A 17,475-nucleotide genomic window follows, 5' to 3' on the forward strand; every position below is an offset into this window, starting at 1 on the left:
AAAGTGTGAGCTAATACTAGCACACCAAGGGAAGCAGGGCATCTCCAGCTTGAGTAAACAGGGCAACCAACAGGGTATCTCTTTATCCAATGTGATTTAAGGATTGGGGAAATAAACAGCATAAGGACTGAGAAGTAAGGTGAATTAAAGGGGGTGAATTCAATGTCAAATCAAGTACAGAAAGAGCAATCAAGAGGGAAAGAAAGATTGGATTAAGAAAGCGTCAGAAAGGAAAAGTAAGAATTTTTTTTTTAATTTGACATTTTTTAAATTTCCTGAAACCATTCAAAACCTGAAGGAGTGAGACGTCACACCTATTATAGTTAATTTTCAGTGCCAGAGCAGTTGATTGGCAGTCATTAACACTTATAATTACTCGCCCTAAATATCTGCGATGGGTTTAGTTTGTATCTATCGCACAAATACAGCTGCTTCACAACCTTCAATGCATGTCAATGATGAGGCAGTAAAAAATAGTGCCATTTTTGCAAAGCTAAGGGCGGAGCGGCGCAACTTGGACAACAACATTTAACCGAACACCTGCCCCTCACCTGAAGGTGCTGTACCATTTACGCATAAATGACAGCGAGCGCCATTATTTTGACATCAGAAACTGGCCCATTATCTCCATATGTGGCTCGGTGTCAAATTTTGTTTGATAATCTATAGACTTGCATATATAGACTTGTATTTATACATCGCCCTTCACGACCTCAGGACATCCCAAAGCGCTTTAACAGCCAATGGACTACTTTTGAAGTGTAGTCACTGTTGTAATGTAGGAAACGCGTGCTCCTGTGAAGCGTTTTTGGGACGTTTTACTGCGTTAAAGGCAAGTTGTTATCTCCTGTCGGCAATGTGTTTCAGTGCACATAGATAGAAAGGTCCTGCTCGACACAGGAATGTTGTAATTTGCACTGTCACCCTGATTGACCGACGCAATCTACTGGGGGGGGGGGGGGGGGGGTGGTATTGACAGGAGGTCGGGACCAATCAAGGCGCTGGAGGGAGGGGTTTGAAGAATGTGAGTGGCAGAACACAGCACGGTATATGTTACACGCGGCGAGGAAGCAGAGGTCTCTTTAGGTGGCTGGCACCTGGGTTACTTTCACTGTCTCAGTGCCTCGTTGATTCGGGCTGACAATAGTTTAGGAAGTGTGGGGCAGCAGCAGCTTCACAGCGAGGTGACATTCATTGAATGCTTCCCTGTGCCATTGTGCTAACTTTCGTCGCACAGAGACGCTAGTTTGCGTTTGGAAGTTACTACGTGCAATTACCTTGGGCAGCGTAGGTTTGCATTGGTTTAAAAAGCCGCAGCTGGAAGGGGACGAGCCGGGGTAGCCCCATGAATGGGAAACTAGGCGCGGATGGTCCGGCTGGTAGTTACTGTTGTTTCTTGCGACACTCCAATTTCATTGGATAGCAGACTGTGTAAAAGTGTTCAAACTTGACCTGTTCTAATGTTATATTTGTGCTGGTGTTTCTTTCTCCTTATGGCCAAGGACGTGTCCTTAAAAGTTTTTTTTCTAGGTTTGAATTTGTACTGGAATCTCCGGCAGTGTACATATTTTTGTTGTTTGTTCCAGGTGCTAACAGTGACTAATGATGGATGTTGAGAGTGCCTGCTCCACGCCTAATAAAGGAGATGAAATGTATACAATGGAATTGTCTACAAGTGGCGCAAGTAACATGAAAATGGTAAACTAGTATATAATTGTCCTTTTTAAGGAAACACTGTTTACCGAAAGTTTGGCAGACCTTTGTGTTTTGCCAAATACTCTTGTGCGATAACATGGCATTTGTCAAAAATACTGACAGTGAGCATTTATCCTCCCTTCCTCGTGGTAAGGATCATCATTCTTAATTTTCAAAAACAAGTATTGTAACCTTCTGTTGAAAATCACTAAGTCCTTTTAATAATGTAGTGTAAGTGATTTTTTTGTTTCCGTATTGTGAAGAGTTCTAATACCTTGTTTATAGTAGCAAAAGGAGTCTGCATTTTAAACCGTATATCCTAATGTGTAGCCTGGTCAGTGATGCTCCCACTGATGCAGAACTCTCATGACCCATGTGGTTATGCATTAAGCCCTGCAGATTCTTTTGTACCTTAATTTAACAGCTTACCCCACATCTGATGCAATCATGTTTGTGAGAAATTACACTGTAGACAAATGTTTGCAAAACAGAAGTTTTGTATGTGTTTAAGGTATATTTTCTTGTAATTATAATGTAACAGAAGGACAATATAAAATTGGTAGGGAGGGAACTGTTATGTGAAAAGATGAGCCAGCAATGAGATCACTTTTTTTCTTGCTGATGCAGTTTAATATACCAGTAGGAATTAATTTTCAGTTGTTAAACTAGGATGATGACTGCAATTCACAATTTTTAAATGGTGCAGGAGCCATGAGATCTCATGAGTACAGATTCTAAGTGTTTGTAGCCCCTGAGTTCTCAAAATCAGTCCTCCTTACTTCCTGTACAGGCCACCACTTCAGACTAATCCAAGACCAGTAGAACAAGGTGTAGGCTAAAACTGCTGAAGCATCAATTTTGAGCAGGTGTCTGGAAAACCTTTGGGATCGGGTGATCAACATTTGGAATGGACTTTTCAGTAAAGGAGTGAAAGGAAGAATCTTGGATTCATTTAAGATCCAGTTTGACGATATAATGGCGGGGGCATTGGAAGCGCTTTTTCCTTGGGTGGAAGAGCTGAGATGGGTCTCCCTCATGTGGTATTCATTTATGTAGCTAATTTGTGCAGGACACTTTTTAAACTATGTATTCCAATGTTCCCTGTTAAGAGCTCCTTTTAAACTCTCAAGTTGCATATTTTCAATAGACATTCATGCAGTGATTTAATCTTCATGGAGTGTACACACTTGCCAGCGTTATGTTTTGTGATGGCTTTAAGATGGATGTAAACTAACTTTTTTTGTTTTAAACATATATTTAGCTCAGTGTTATTGTTCTCGCAACATAAATTAGGGCAACTTGCTAAGCATAACTGCTTTTTCTTTTAAGAACTATAGTAATTTGTCTGTTTAAAGTAGTGTGGCACATAAACTGTTACAAATTATATTGATATTTTTACTCACGTTTTTAGCATGTGATGGGATTATCTGGAAAGAAAGCTGGCAACTGGCAAAGTATTTTGGTATCTAAGCTCCTGCAGAACTGCTGTTTTATAATTGAATAAGAGCTGTCACTCTTTCCCTTAAGAATGAAGGCATTATTAGACACAAATTTCAAACCACCAACAAAAGAAGCAATACTATTCAAAGAATTATTTAAAAATGCAGAGGAAAATGAGAATATATTGATTAAAATACCAACTGATAGTGGAACAATTGCCACAGATTGAACCAAATGTGTAGTTCGCCAAAGTAATTATATAAAAAAAATGTAATTAATTGGCACCAAAAGAGGAAGATTAAATGCCCTGTTCAGCTTAACAACCTTATTTTGTAAAATTATAAATTCTTTCAGCACAGATGGAGGCCAATCAGCCCATCGTGCCTGTGCCGGCTCTTTGAATGAGCTATCCAATTAGTCCCACTACTCCACTCTTTCCCCATAGCCTTACAAATGTTTCCTTTTCAAATATATATCCAATTCCCATTTGAAAGTTAATATTAAATCTTTTTTCAACGCCCTTTCAGACAGTGAATTCCAGATGGTAACTTGCTGCGTTTACCAAAAAAAAGTACTCTATATATACACTTCAACACCACCCACCCCCCCCCCCCCCCCCCCGGGTTCTTTTGCCAATTTACTTAAATCTGCATCCTCTGGTTACTGACCCACCTGCCAGTGGAAATGTAAAATTAGGTCAATCCACAGAGGCTTTAATTTTCCTTTGTTATTAGATCTATCTTTTCGTCTCCTGAGTCAATGGAGTACAGGCTGTCATCTGTTTTCAGACACGAGCACTGACCGTCTGCTCCTGCAGCCGCACATCCACAGAAACTCCTCCACTTTGGTCACATCGCTGTGTTTGGTCCAGTTCTTCTTCTTTTCTCCCTATCTGCTGTTTCAAAATTAGTCATAATTTTGAATACCTATTACCCCATTACCTTTTCTGTTCTAAGGAGAACAATCCCAGCTTCTCTAGTCTCTCGACATAACTGAAGTCCTTCAATCCCCGGTATCATTCTGGTAAATCTTCTCTGTGCCCTCTCCAAGGCCATGACATCCTTCCTAAAATGTGCCCAGAATTGGACACAATAGACCAGATTTTGCGTTAAGAATAATGGTGAGGCTATCGGTGCTCACCGTTATTGTGGATTAATCAGACAGCAACTTCTGGAGTACGCACGTGCGCCATTAAACGCGGAAAGCAGGAAGTTGCTGTCCAAGTTAACGTACTCCTCCACAAGCTTCGCTACACAAATAGCTCTCCGATAGACTTGGCATTGAAATCCACAAGGTCAAGGTGTGAGGGACAAGTTGGCTGTGGTAGATTGGGAGACTACACAAAGGTATGAAGGTGGACATACAATGGCTAACATTCAAGGAAATAATGCATAATTTGCAACAAACATATATTCCTCTAGGGCATTAAAAACCCAAAAGGAAAAGTGATCCAACCATGGCTAACAAAAGAAATTAAAGCTAGTGTTAAGTCAAAGGAGGAAGCTTATAAAGTTGCCAGAAAAAGCAGTCAGCCTGAGGATTGGGATCTTTTTAGAAATCGGCAAAGGGGGACCAAGAAATTGATTGATAAAGGGAAAATGGAATATGAGCACAAACTAGCAAAAAATATAAAAACGGAATGTAAAAGCTTCTATAGGTATGTGAAAAGCAAAAGACTGGCGAAGGTAAATGTAGGTCCTTTACAGTCAGAGACGGGAGAATTTATAATGGGAAATGGCCGAGAAATTAAATAAATACTTTGTTTCTGTCTTCACGGAGGAAGACACCCAAAACCTCCCAGAAATACGAGAAAACCAAGGGTGTGGCGAGAATGAGGAACTTAAAGAAATTATTATTAGTGAAAAAACAGTACTAGCAAAATTAATGGGACTAAAAGTCGATAAATCCCAAGGACCGGATGACCTACATCCTAGGGTTTTGAAAGAAGTGGCCATTGGGATAGTGGACGCATTGGTTGTCGTCTTCCAAAATTCTATAGATTCTGGAACGGTTCCTGCAGATTGGAGGATAGCAAATGTAACCCTGCTATTTAAGAAAGGAGGGAGAGAGAATACTGGGAACTACAGACTTGTTAGCCTCACATCAAGGACAGGGAAGTAGTCAGTGCCCACTGGATGGAGCACTTCGAAGATCTCCTTAACCACGACTCTGTCTTCGACATGAGTGTCCTCAACTCCATCCCACAGCATGTTACCCGCCACCATCTCCGCACAACCCCAGCCTGGCATGAGGTTGAAAAGGCCATCTGACAACTGAAGAACAACAAGGCCTCGGGAGCAGATGGAATCCCCACCGAGGCACTAAAGCATGGCGGAGAAGCACTACTGGCGCGAATTCATGAACTAATTTCTCTTATCTGGAAGGAGGAGAGCATGCCAGGGGATCTGAGACGCCGTAATTGTGACCATCTTCAATAAAGGTGACAAGTCCGATTGCGGTAATTACAGAGGAGTTTCCCTGCTGTCTGCCACAGGGAAAGTCATCGCAAGAATCCTCCTCAATTGCCTTCTCCTAGTGGCTGAAGAGCTCCTCCCAGAGTCTCAATGCGGATTCCGCCCACTAAGGGGCATAATGGACATGATCTTCACCGCACGTCAATTACAAGAGAAATGCAGGGAACAGCACCAACCACTACGTGGCCTTCTCTGATCTCACAAAGGCCTTTGACACTGTCAACCGTGAGGGATTATGTAGTGTCCTCCTCAAATTCGGCTGCCCTCAAAAGTTTGTCACTATCCTCCGCCTGCTTCATGATGACATGCAAGCTGTGATCCTGACCAACGGATCCACCACAGACCCAATTCACGTATGAACCGGGGTCAAGCAAGGCTGTGTCATTGCACCAACGCTCTTCTTGACCTTCCTTGCTGCAATGTTCCATCTCGCCCTCAGTAAGCTCCCCACTGGAGTGGAGCTAATTTACAGAACAAACGGGAAACTGTTCAACCTCCGTCACCTCCAGTCCAGATCCAAGGTCGTCCCATCCTCTGTCATCGAATTACAGTATTCAAACGATGCTTGCGTCTGCGCTCACTCGGAGGTCGAACTCCAAACCATCGTCAACACCTTCACCGAAACGTACGAGAGCGTGGGCCTTACACTAAACATCTGTAAGACAAAGGTCCTCTACCAACCTGCCCCCACCACACAGTGCTGCCCCCCGATTATCAAAATCCACGACGAGGCCTTGGACAACGTGGACCACTTTCCATACCTCTGGAGCCTACAATCAACAAGGGCAGACGTCAACGACTAAGTCCAACACCGCCTTCAGTGTGCCAGTGCAGCCTTCGGTCGCCTGAGGAAGAGAGTGTTTGTTTGAAGACCAGGACCTCCAAACCTGGCACTAAACTCATGGTCTACAGGGCAGCAGTGATACCTGCCCTGCTGTGTGCCTCAGAGATATGGATGACCATGTACAGCAGGCACCTCAAAGCACTGGAGAGGTACCACCAATGCTGCCTCCGTAAGATCCTGCAAATCCATTGGCTGGATAGGCGCACCAACATCGGTGTTCTTGTTCAGGCCAACATCCCCAGCATCGAAGCTTTGACCACGCTCGATCAGCTCCGATGGACGGGTCACATTGTCCGCATGCCCGATACGAGACTCGCAAAACAAGCGCTCTACTTAGAGCTCCGGCATGGCAAGAGAGCCCCAGGTGGGCAGAGGAAACGCTTCAAGGACACCCTCAAAGCCTCCTTGAAAAAGTGTAACATCCCCACCAACACCTGGGAATCCCTGGCCCAAGACCACACAAAGTGAAGGAGAAGCATCCGGGAAGGCGCCGAACACCTCGAGCCTCTGCTGGGAGCAAGCGGAAGCCAAGCGCAGGCAGTGCAAGGAGCGCACATCAACCCAAGCACCCCACCCACCCGCCCCTTCAACCACCGTCTGCCCCACCTGTGACAGAGACTGTAGGTCCCGCATTGGACTCATCAGTCACCTGCAAACTCATCTTTAATGTGGAAGCAAGTCATCCTCGGTTCCGAGGGACTGCCTAAGAGGAGTTGGGAAAATGCTGGAATCTAATATAAAGGATGCAATAACTGGGCACTTAGAAACTAATAAGATTGGGCAGAATCAACATGGATTTATGAAGGGGAAATCCAGTTTGACAAACCTATTGGAGTTCTTTGAGGATGTAACTAGTGGAGTAGACAAAGGGGAACCGGTCGATGTGGTGTATCTTGTTTTTCAGAAGGCCTTCGATAAGGTCCCACACGAGGTTAGTGAACAAAGTTAGGGCACATGGAATTGGGGGTAATATACTAGCATGGATTGAGAATTGGTTAACAGACAGAAAACAGAGTAGGGATAAACGGGTCTTTTTCAGGATGGCAGGCTGTGACTAGTGGGGTACCGCAAGGATCGGTGCTTGGGCCCCAGCTATTCACAATCTAAATCAATGATTTGGATGAGAGGACTAAATGTAACATTTCCAAATTTGCTGCTGATGCAAAGCTAGGTGGCAGTGTTAGTTGTCAAGGGGATCTCGACAGGCTCAGTGAGTGGGCAAGAACATGGCAGATGGATTATAATGTGGATAAATGTGAAGTTATCCACTTTGGTAGAAAAAACAGAAAGGCAGAGTATTTCCTAAATGGTGACAGATTGGGGAATGCAGATGCTCAAAGGGACCTGGATGTCCTTGTACATGAGTCACTGAAAGTGAATGTGCAGGTGCAGCAAGCCATTAGGAAGGCAAATGGTATGCTGGCCTTCATTACAAGAGGATTTGAGTACAGGAGTAAAGAAGTCTTACTCCAATTATATAGGGCCTTGGTGAGACCACACCTGGAGTACTGTGTATAATTTTTGTCTCCTTTACCTAAGGAAGAATATACTTGCCATAGAGGGAGTGCAACGAAGGTTCACGAGATTGATTCCTGGGATGGCGGGACTGTCGTATGAGAAGAGATTGAGTAAACTAGGCCTATATTCTCTTGAATTCAGAAGAATGAGAGGGAATCTCATTGAAGCATATAAAATTATTACAGGGCTTGATGGGATGGATGCTGGGAGAATGTTTCCCTTGGCTGGGGAGTCTAGAACCAGGGGCCACAGCCTCAGGATAAAGGGTAGGCCATTCAGGACTGAGATGAGAAGAAATTTCTTCACTCAAAGGATTGTGAATCTTTGGAATTCTCTACCTCCGAGAGCTGTGGAGGCTCAGTCATTGGGTATATTCAAAACAGAAATCGATACATTTCTGACTAGTAAAGACATCAAGGGATATAGCGAATGGGTCGGTGAATGGAGTTGAGGCAGAAGATCAGCCATGATCTCATTGAATGGCAGAGTAGGCTTGAAGGGCCGAATGGCCTACTCCTCCTCTTTCTTATGTCATGAAGTTGCGGTACTTATGCACTAGTGACCCACAAAACATGCCAGAAAAAGTTAGGGCTGGTGCATTTGGGTGAATTTTTAATGTCGTGGTAAGTCATAATTGCTGCCAAACATCCTCTCTGGCACTGAAAATTTCGTTTTACAAGTGTGAGGTCTCATTCCTTCAGAATTTAATTAGTGTTGGAGATTTGAGAAAAAAATTATATTTTTTAACTTTTTTACTTTATCTTTCTCAATCATATCTGCCTATCTTTCTCAATCATATCTGCCTTTCCCTCTTTCTTTATTTCACTTTCTGTACATGATTTAAAATTAAATTTCTACTTCCTGCTTCAGACTTTGTGTCTCAGTGAGGAATCTTCAATCTGATTGATCCACACTGTTGCTATCCCTACTCGTGCATACCACAGATCCCCTGTAGAGTGCATCGCACGGGATCAGATGGCCGCTTAGAGCAAGTCTCTGTTCAAAAGCCCTCAAACACTGGGCAGCTGTCGGCATAGTGAATGGCGAGTGCCATTCCTTTGCCGCTGACTGCAAAATCCAGACCAATACACTAGCTGAGGCCTAACCAATGATTTATGCATGTTGGCACAACCTCCTTGCTTTTGTACTCTATGCCTTGATTTATAAAGCCAAGGATCCTGTATCCTTTTTAACAGTTTTATTAATTTGACCTGCCAGCTTATTTGATGAGTTGGATTGAACAGGGCTGACTTTTTTGTTTCTACTTTTTTATATGCGAGAATGGCATGGCTGGGGCATTCTCCTTGTTCCACTCTTCTATCCATTATGGAAGAATAAAAGCAATTCCATTCCCTTTTTTGGGGGGGGGTGGGGGAGGGGTGCAGTTCTGGAAACTCCACTGCTCTAATAACTGCAGGATTATAACAAACTTTAGCTTTTGTTTGGAGCATATGTAGAATGCTACACCTCATTCTAGTCCCCACATTGATGCACAAGATGATGTACAGGGAACAACTAAGATTCCAACCTCTTGACTGATATAGTCATGAAAGAGGTCCCAAACCCTTTAACCTGCCTGACCAGGCCTTTGCTGTCTGTAGTAACAAACAGTTGTTTGTGCTTTTATATCACATTACTTCTATCAGTGAGATTAGAATCCATTTAAAAAAAAAAAAAAAAAAAAAAAAAAAAAAATAATTTGGAGAGAAGTACTCTGCGAAGAGACGCGGGTCCATTTAGTAACTGTCTTTTGACCACCATTTGCTAATTATCCTGTTTTTGCCAAAAATCTAAGTAATTATTCTAATCCGTAACTTATAACTTGTTTAAATGGCTATGGTTTGAAAGGAGGGATGAGAAAAAAAATATGGTACTCGGTTGCCAATGTCTTATCTAGATTGTTCACTCCAGCTATAAATAATGTCAAGTTGTATGTAATTGGCCAGCTCCTCTGATCACCTGAAAGCAGTTGCTGTTTGAGTACAATTTGGACTGCATTCAAACAATCTTTTGTTGTTATCTTGTAAGTTGTGCCAAATACAAAGCTTGGCTGTATAACAGGGCACATTGAAACAGGCTTTGGGAATCATTTAAAAGCAAAATACTAAGATTGCTGGAAATCTGAAATAAAAACAAAGTGCTGGAAATACTCAGCAGGTCAGGCAGCAGCAGGAGAGAGGAACAGGCATTTCCAGGTCAGCAACCTTTCATCAGAACTGGAAAATGTTAGAGATGTAACAGAGCCAGGGAAAGGGGGTAGGGGAGGAAAGAACAAAAGGGAAGGGAATAATTTGCTACCTTTTAGACTGGCATCCCCTCAACCCTACAAAAATCCTAATGCCTTCTGGCCAAACCAAATAAATCATATCTAGTGCTGTACAGTAACCAATCCAAATAATTTCTGATGGAATGCCACCTTCCATACCAGTGCTTCGATATGTCTTCCTTTTTCCTGAACTGAGGAGTCCCTTCCACCGTGGCTGACGGGGCCCTTGACTGTGTCGGTTCCATTTTCCGCACCCCTCTCACCCCTTCCCCCTCCCTCTCAGAACCACAATAGGGTTCCCCTTGTCCTCACCTTCCACCCCACCAGCCTTCACATTCAATGGATCACCCTCTGCCATTTCCACATCTCTAGCATGATCCCACCACCAAATACATCTTCCCTTCCCCTCCCCTTTCAGCATTCCAAAAGGACCGTTCCTGCCACGACGCCCTGATCCACTCATCAATCACCCCCAATATCCCCTCCCCTTCCCATGGCACCTACCCGTGCAAGCACAGGAGATGCAACACCTGCCCTTTTACCACCTCCCTTCCCACCTTCCAGGGCTCCAAACACTTTTTCCAGGTGAAACAGTGATTTACTTGTAATACTTTCAATTTAGTATAACTGTATTCGCTGTTCACGATGCGGTCTCCTCTACATTGTGGAGACCAAACGCAGATTGGGTAATCACTTGGCGTAATGCCTCTGTTTAATCTGCAAGTGTGACCCCGAGCTTCCAGTCGCCTGTCACTTTTTTAATTCTCCCCTCCACCCCCTCTCTTTCCTCTGCCTCCTACACTGTTCCAGTGAAGCTCAACGTAAGCTCGAGAAACAGCACCTCATCTTTCGATTAAGCACTTTACAGTCTTCCAGACACTATGTTGAGTTCAACATTTTCAGATCATAACCTCTGCCTCAATTTTTTTTGGATGTCATCTGTTGATGATTCTGCTATTCCCATTTACACCTCTTCTAGACCCATCTTTTATTTATTTACTTGTCCTATTACCACCTCCTTTTGCCTCGCACCATCATCCCCTTTGTCATTTAATCACTCCTGCCTTCCACCCTATATCAGATATTCCTTTTTGTTCTATCCTCCCCTTCCTCCCCCACCCCTTTCCCTGCTTCTGCATTTGCTTAAAGCTTGTTACATCTCTAACTTTTTCCAGTTCTGACAAAAGTTCATCGACTTGAATTGTTAACTCTGTTTCTCTCTCCACAGATGCTGCCTGACCTGCTGAGTATTTGCAGCATTTTCTGTTTTTATTCCAAATGATTTCTACATGTTTGCGCAAACTTTGGTTTTAATGAAAGATTGGTAGAAATTACTTGATCAACTGGCATAGTATGTTTGAGCACCACTGCAACGTATCGTGGTGAGACTCTGGTTACAATCATTCCTATCACCACACACAGTTGAATTTCTGATCTTGCCTGCCACTATGAGGAGGTGCAATCTGACGGCCAAGCACTTCCCTAGAAGAAGGGGAAATCAAAGGGAAACTTGTCTTCAGGCTGCCCTTGCATGCGTTTTTAGTAGCTAGTTTCAAATGGTTTGAGGACTTCCATTGCAACTTGGGGAAATCATGGAGGTGAGGAAAAATTTGACCAGAAATTGCCTACTAAAGCTTGCTGGCAATGTAGAACTGTCAGTCATAGAAACATAGAAAAATAGGAGCAGGAGTAGGCTATTCGGCCCTTGGAGCCTGCTCCACCATTCAATATGATCATGGCTGATCCTCTATCTCAGTACCTTATTCCCGCTCTCTCCCCATACCCCTTGATGCCTTTTGTGTCTAGAAATCTATCGCTCTCCTCCTTTAAATATATTCAGTGATTTGGCCCCCACAGCCTTCTGTGGTAGAGAATTCCACAGGTTCACCACCCTCTGAGAAGAAATTTCTTCTCATCTCAGTCCTAAATGTCCTACCCTGTATCCTGAGACTGTGACCCCTCATTCTAGACCCCCGCCCCCAGCCAGGGGAAACACCCTCTCTGCATCCAGTCTGTCTAGCCCTGTCAGAATTTTATACGTTTTAATGAGATCCCCTCTCATTCTTCCAAACTCTAGTGAATACAGGCCTAGCCGACCCAATCTCTTCTCATACGACCGTCCTGCCATCCCAGGAATCAGTCTGATGAACCTTCGCTGCACTCCCTCTATGGCAAGTATATCCCTTCTTGGGTAAGGAGACCAAAACTGCACACAGTACTCCAGGTGTGGTCTTGCCAACGCCCTGTATGACTGTAGCAAGACATCCTTGCTCCTGTGCTCAAATCCTCTTGCAATGAAGGCCAACATACCATTTGCCTTCCTAACTGCTTGCTGCACCTGCATGTTTGCTTTCAGTGACTGGTGTACAAGGACACCCAGGTCCCTTTGTACATCAGCATTTCTGAATCTATCACCATTTTAAATAATACTCTACCTTTTTGTTTTTTCCTACCGAAGTGGATAACTTCACATTTATCCACATTATACTGCATCTGCCATGTATTTGCCCACTTACTCAACTTGTCTAAATCGCCTTGAAGCCTCTTTGCATCCTCCTCACAATTCACAATCCCACCTAGTATATTACTTCCAATCCCATGTGCTTTAATGAAGTCCCACATGAGAGGTTAGTGTACAAAATTAAAGGCCTTCTGAAAATCCAAATACACCACATCCACTGGTTCTCCCTTATCTATTCTACCAGTTATATCCTCAAAAAACTCCAGTAGGTTTGTCAAACATGATTTCCCTTTCATAAATCCATGTTGACTTTGTCTAATCCCATTAATATTTTCTAAGTGTCCTGTTATCACATCCTTTTATAATAGACTCTAGCATTTTCCCTACTACTGAAGTTAGGCTGTCGTTCCTGGTTTTCTCTCTTTTTAATAGTGGGGTTACATTTGCCACCCTCCAATCTGCAGCAACTGTTCCATAATCTATAGAATTTTGGAAGATGACAACCAATGCATCCACTATTTCCATGGCTACCTCTTTGTACCCTGGGATGCAGATTATCAGGCCCTGGGGATTTATCAACTTTCAGTCCCATTAATTTCTCCAGCACTTTTTTTTTACTAATACCTGTACTAATTTCCTTTAATTCCTCCTTCTCACTAGACCCTTGGTTCCCTCACATTTCTGGGAAGTTATTTGTGTCCTCTTCCGTGAAGACAGAACCAAAGTATTTGTTCAATTGTTCAGTCATTTCCTTGTTCCCCCATTATAAATTCTCCCGTTTCTGACTGTAAGGGACCTAGAATTGTCTTCAATAATCTTTTTCTTTTTACATACTTGTAAAAGCTTTTACAACCTGTTTTTATGTTCCTTACAAGTTTACTCTCATACTCTATTTTTCCCCTCTTAATCAATCTCTTGGTCCTTTTTTGCTGAACTCTAAACTGCTCCCAATCCTCAGGCTTGCTACTTTTTCTGGCAACTTTCTATGACTCCTCTTTGGATCTAAGACTATCCTTAATTTCTTTTGTTAGCCATGGTTGGGCTGCTTTTCCTTTTGTGTTTTTGCCCCAGAAAGGAATGTATAACTGTTGCAATTCATGCATTCGTTCCTTAAATGTTAGCCATTGCCTATCCACCGTCATGCCTTTTAATGAAGCTCCCCAATCTATCATAGCCAACTCACTCCTCATACCATCGTAGTTTCATTTGTTTAGATTTAGGACCCTAGTTTCAGATTGGACTTCTTCACTTTCCATCTTGATGAAGAATTCCTTCATGTTATGATCACTCTTCCCTAAAGGACCCCACACAACAAGATTATAAATAAAACAGAAAATGCTGGAGATACTCAGCAGGTCAGGCAGCATCTGTGAAGAGAGAAACAGAGTTAACGTTTCAGGTCGATGATCTTTCCTCAATTAACCCCTTCTCATTGCACAATACCCAATCTCGGATAGCCTGTTCCCTAGTTGGCTCCTCAACATACTGGTCTACAAAACCATCTCGTACACATTCCAGGAATTCATCCTCCACAGTATTATTGCTAATTTGGTTTGGCCAGTCTATATGTAGATTAAAGTCTCCCATGATTACTGTCGTACCCTTGTTACATGCATCTCTAATTTCCTGTTTGATGCCATCCCCTACATTACCACTACTGTTTGGAGGCCTATAGACAACTCCCACCAATGTTTTCTGCCCCGTGGTGCTTCTTCGCCTTGCCCAGACTGATTCTACATCTTGATTTTCTGAGCCAATCTCCTTTCTCATTATTGCTCTGATTTCATCTTTTACTAACGACGCCACCTGTCCTTCCTAAATATCAAAAATCCTTGGATATTCAGCTCCCAGCCTTGGTCACCCTGCAGCCATGTCTCCATAATTGCAATTATATTGTATCCATTTATATCTTTGTGCTGTTAATTCATCTATCTTATTACAAATGCTTTGTGCATTCAGATACAGTGCCTTTTTAGATTTGTCTTTTTAACATTTTTAGACATCTTAACAATTTTTTGTACTATGGCCCTATTTGTCTTATTACCATTTTTTCTTACCTGGACCCTATTTCTTAGTGCACTCCCTTTTTGTTTGTGCGCTCTGTCTCTTCCTGACACAATGTGGTTATCCTTACCCCAATCACTTCTCTGCACTGCTTCCTTGTCTTTCCTCTTTAGTATTCTAGATTTCTCTCCACCAGGACACCCCCCCCCCCCCCCCCTTAGTTTAAAGCACTATCTACCTCCATAGTTAATCGATTCGCTAGAACTCTGGTCCCAGCATGGTTCAGGTGTAGTCCGTCCCAACGGAACAGTTCTCTCTCTCCCCAGTACTGGTGCCAATGCCCCATGAATTGAAACCCACTTCTCCCACACCAATCTTTGAGCCACGCATTCACCTCCCTGATCCTATTGAACCTATGCCAATTTGCTCATGGGTAAGGTAATAATCCAGAGATTATTACATTTCTGGTTCTGCTTTTTAATTTAGTCCCTAGCTGCTCAAACACTCTCAGCAGAACCTCTTTCTTTGTCCTACCTATGTCTCTGGTACCTATGTCGACCACTACAACTGGATCCTCCCCCCTCCCACTCCAAGTTCTTCTCCAGCCCAGAGGAGATGTCCTTTACCCTGGCACCGGGTAGGCAACATAGCCTTCGGGACTCGCGCTCTTGGTGGCTATCCCCCTAACTACACTGTCCCCTACCACTACCACATTTCTTTTTGCTCCCCCCTCTTGAATGGTTCCCTGTACCACGGTGCTGTGGTCAGTTTGCTCATCCTCCCTGCAGTCCCTGCTCTCGTCCATACGGAGAGTAAGAAGCTCGTACCTATTGGGCAAGAGCAAGGGCTGAGGCTCCTCCACCACTACGCCCTGTTTCCCCATACCTGCCTCGCTTGTAGTCACACACACCTGTCCCTGACCACGGGCCAAATTTGAATTGATTAATCTAAGGAGTGTGACTGCCTCCTGGAACACAGCGTCCAGGTAACTCTCCCCCTGCCTGATGTGTCGCAGTGTTTGAAGCTTGGACTCCAGCTCATCAACACAGAGCCGAAGTTCCTCGAGCAACCAAGACTTACTGCAAATGTGGTCACTGTGGACTTCAATGGTGTCCACCAGCTCCCACATGTTGCAGCAGTAACACATCGCCTGCCCTGCCATCTCTAATGTATTTAATTAAGTGTTTAAGTTATGAACGTTTAGTTTTTAATCCCGGCTCTTCATTTAAACCAATGCCCAAGAAAACAGAAAAATACTGACCAACCAATCACTTCCCTGCTTTCCTGTGATGTCACTCCTTGTTTTTTTGTTCTTTAAATCGCCTGCTCCCTCACAGGTAGGTCCACTCCTGCTGCTGCTCCCAATAGCTCGGTTTGGGCCTCAAGCCTTGGGCTTTATTTCCTCGTTCCTGCTTCGCCTGCTCCCTCACGGGTCGGTCCGGTCCCGCCCCTGCTCCCAATGCATTCCTCTATAAACCTGTGATGGGAGCAGCACTGAGAATTGTTTATGCCTGAACTTTTCATTTTTATCCAAAGAAGACTTTAGCTGCACCTTGATATTCTTTAGCAATACAAAAGAGCATCAATGAAGGCTTACAACAACTTTTATTTATATAGCGCCTTTTAACATAGTAAAACCGCTTGATTGGCACCCCATCCACCACCTTACACATTCACTCCCTCCACCACTAGCGTACCGTGGCTGCAGTGTGTGCCATCTACAAGATGCACTACAGCAACTCACCCAGGCTTCTTTGGCAGCACCTCCCACACCCATGACCTCTTCCACCTAAAAGGACAAGGGCAGCAGGCGCATTGGAACATCACCACCTCCAAGTCGCACACCATCCTGACTTAGAAATATATCACTGATCCTTCATCGTCGGTGGGTCAAAATCCTGGAAATCCCTCCCTAACAGCACTGTGGGAGTACCTTCACTGCACAGACTGCAGCGGTTCAAGAAGGCGGCTCACCACCACCTTCTCGAGGGCAATTAGGGATGGGCAATAAATGCTGGCCTTGCCAGTGATGCCCACATCCCATAAACGAATACATTTATTAAAAAAAAACATCCCAAGATGTTACACAGGAACACAATCAGACACAATTTGACAACAAGCCACATAAGGAGATATTGGTACAGGTAATCATGAAGCATGGTCAAAGAGGTAGGTTTTAAGGAGTGTCTTAAAGGAGGAGAGGTTTAGGGAGGGAATTCCAGAGCTTGGGGCCAAGACAGCTGAAGGCACGGCTGCTAATGGTGGAGCGAAGGAATTCAGGGCTGCACAAGAGGCCAGAATTGGAGGAACGTGGAGTTCTCGGTGGGTTGTAGGACTGGAGGAGGTTAGAGATGGAGAAGGGAAGGCCATGGAGAGATTTGAACACAAGGTTGAAAATTTTAAATTCGAGGCATTGCTGGATGGTGAGCCAATGTAGGTTGGCGAGCACAGGAGTGATGGGTGAATGGGACTTGATGTGAGTTAAAGATACACGCAGCAGAGTTTTGGATGAGCTGAAGTTTAGAGGGTAGAAGATGGGAGGTCGGCCAGGAGAGCAAGTCTGGAGGTAACAAAAGTATGGATGAGGGTTTCAGCAGCAGAGGCAGAGATGGGCCATATTACATAGCACATTTTATACTTGAGGCTCTCCTAGACATTGCTTGTCTGTAACAGAAGTTTAAATGCAAAATTAAATACCATTTGTTAAAATTAGATTTAGTTTGCTTTAAGAAATGGGAATTTCAAGAGTTGCCTGTTTGAAATGAAATAGGTG

At 43.7% G+C, this 17,475-nt stretch overlaps 1 protein-coding gene across 2 annotated transcripts in view; it reads left to right on the forward strand.

Annotated features, from left to right (window-relative positions):
* Positions 1 to 1,066: 1,066 nt before the first annotated feature.
* Positions 1,067 to 17,475, forward strand: part of LOC147117145 (STEAP1 protein-like) — a 50,590-nt gene continuing 34,181 nt past the window's right edge. For both annotated transcript variants that reach the window (XM_085987879.1, XM_085987880.1), the window contains exons 1-2: positions 1,067 to 1,184; positions 1,587 to 1,698. In XM_085987879.1, the coding sequence (XP_085844005.1) occupies positions 1,603 to 1,698 (96 nt within the window). In that variant the 5' untranslated portion in view covers positions 1,067 to 1,184; positions 1,587 to 1,602. The remainder of the gene's footprint in view (positions 1,185 to 1,586; positions 1,699 to 17,475) is intronic.

The sequence above is a fragment of the Somniosus microcephalus genome, chromosome 5, assembly GCF_052327205.1.
Source record: "Somniosus microcephalus isolate GS21.2 chromosome 5, FLI_Smic_1.0, whole genome shotgun sequence".
Classification (NCBI taxonomy): Eukaryota; Metazoa; Chordata; class Chondrichthyes; order Squaliformes; family Somniosidae; genus Somniosus; species Somniosus microcephalus.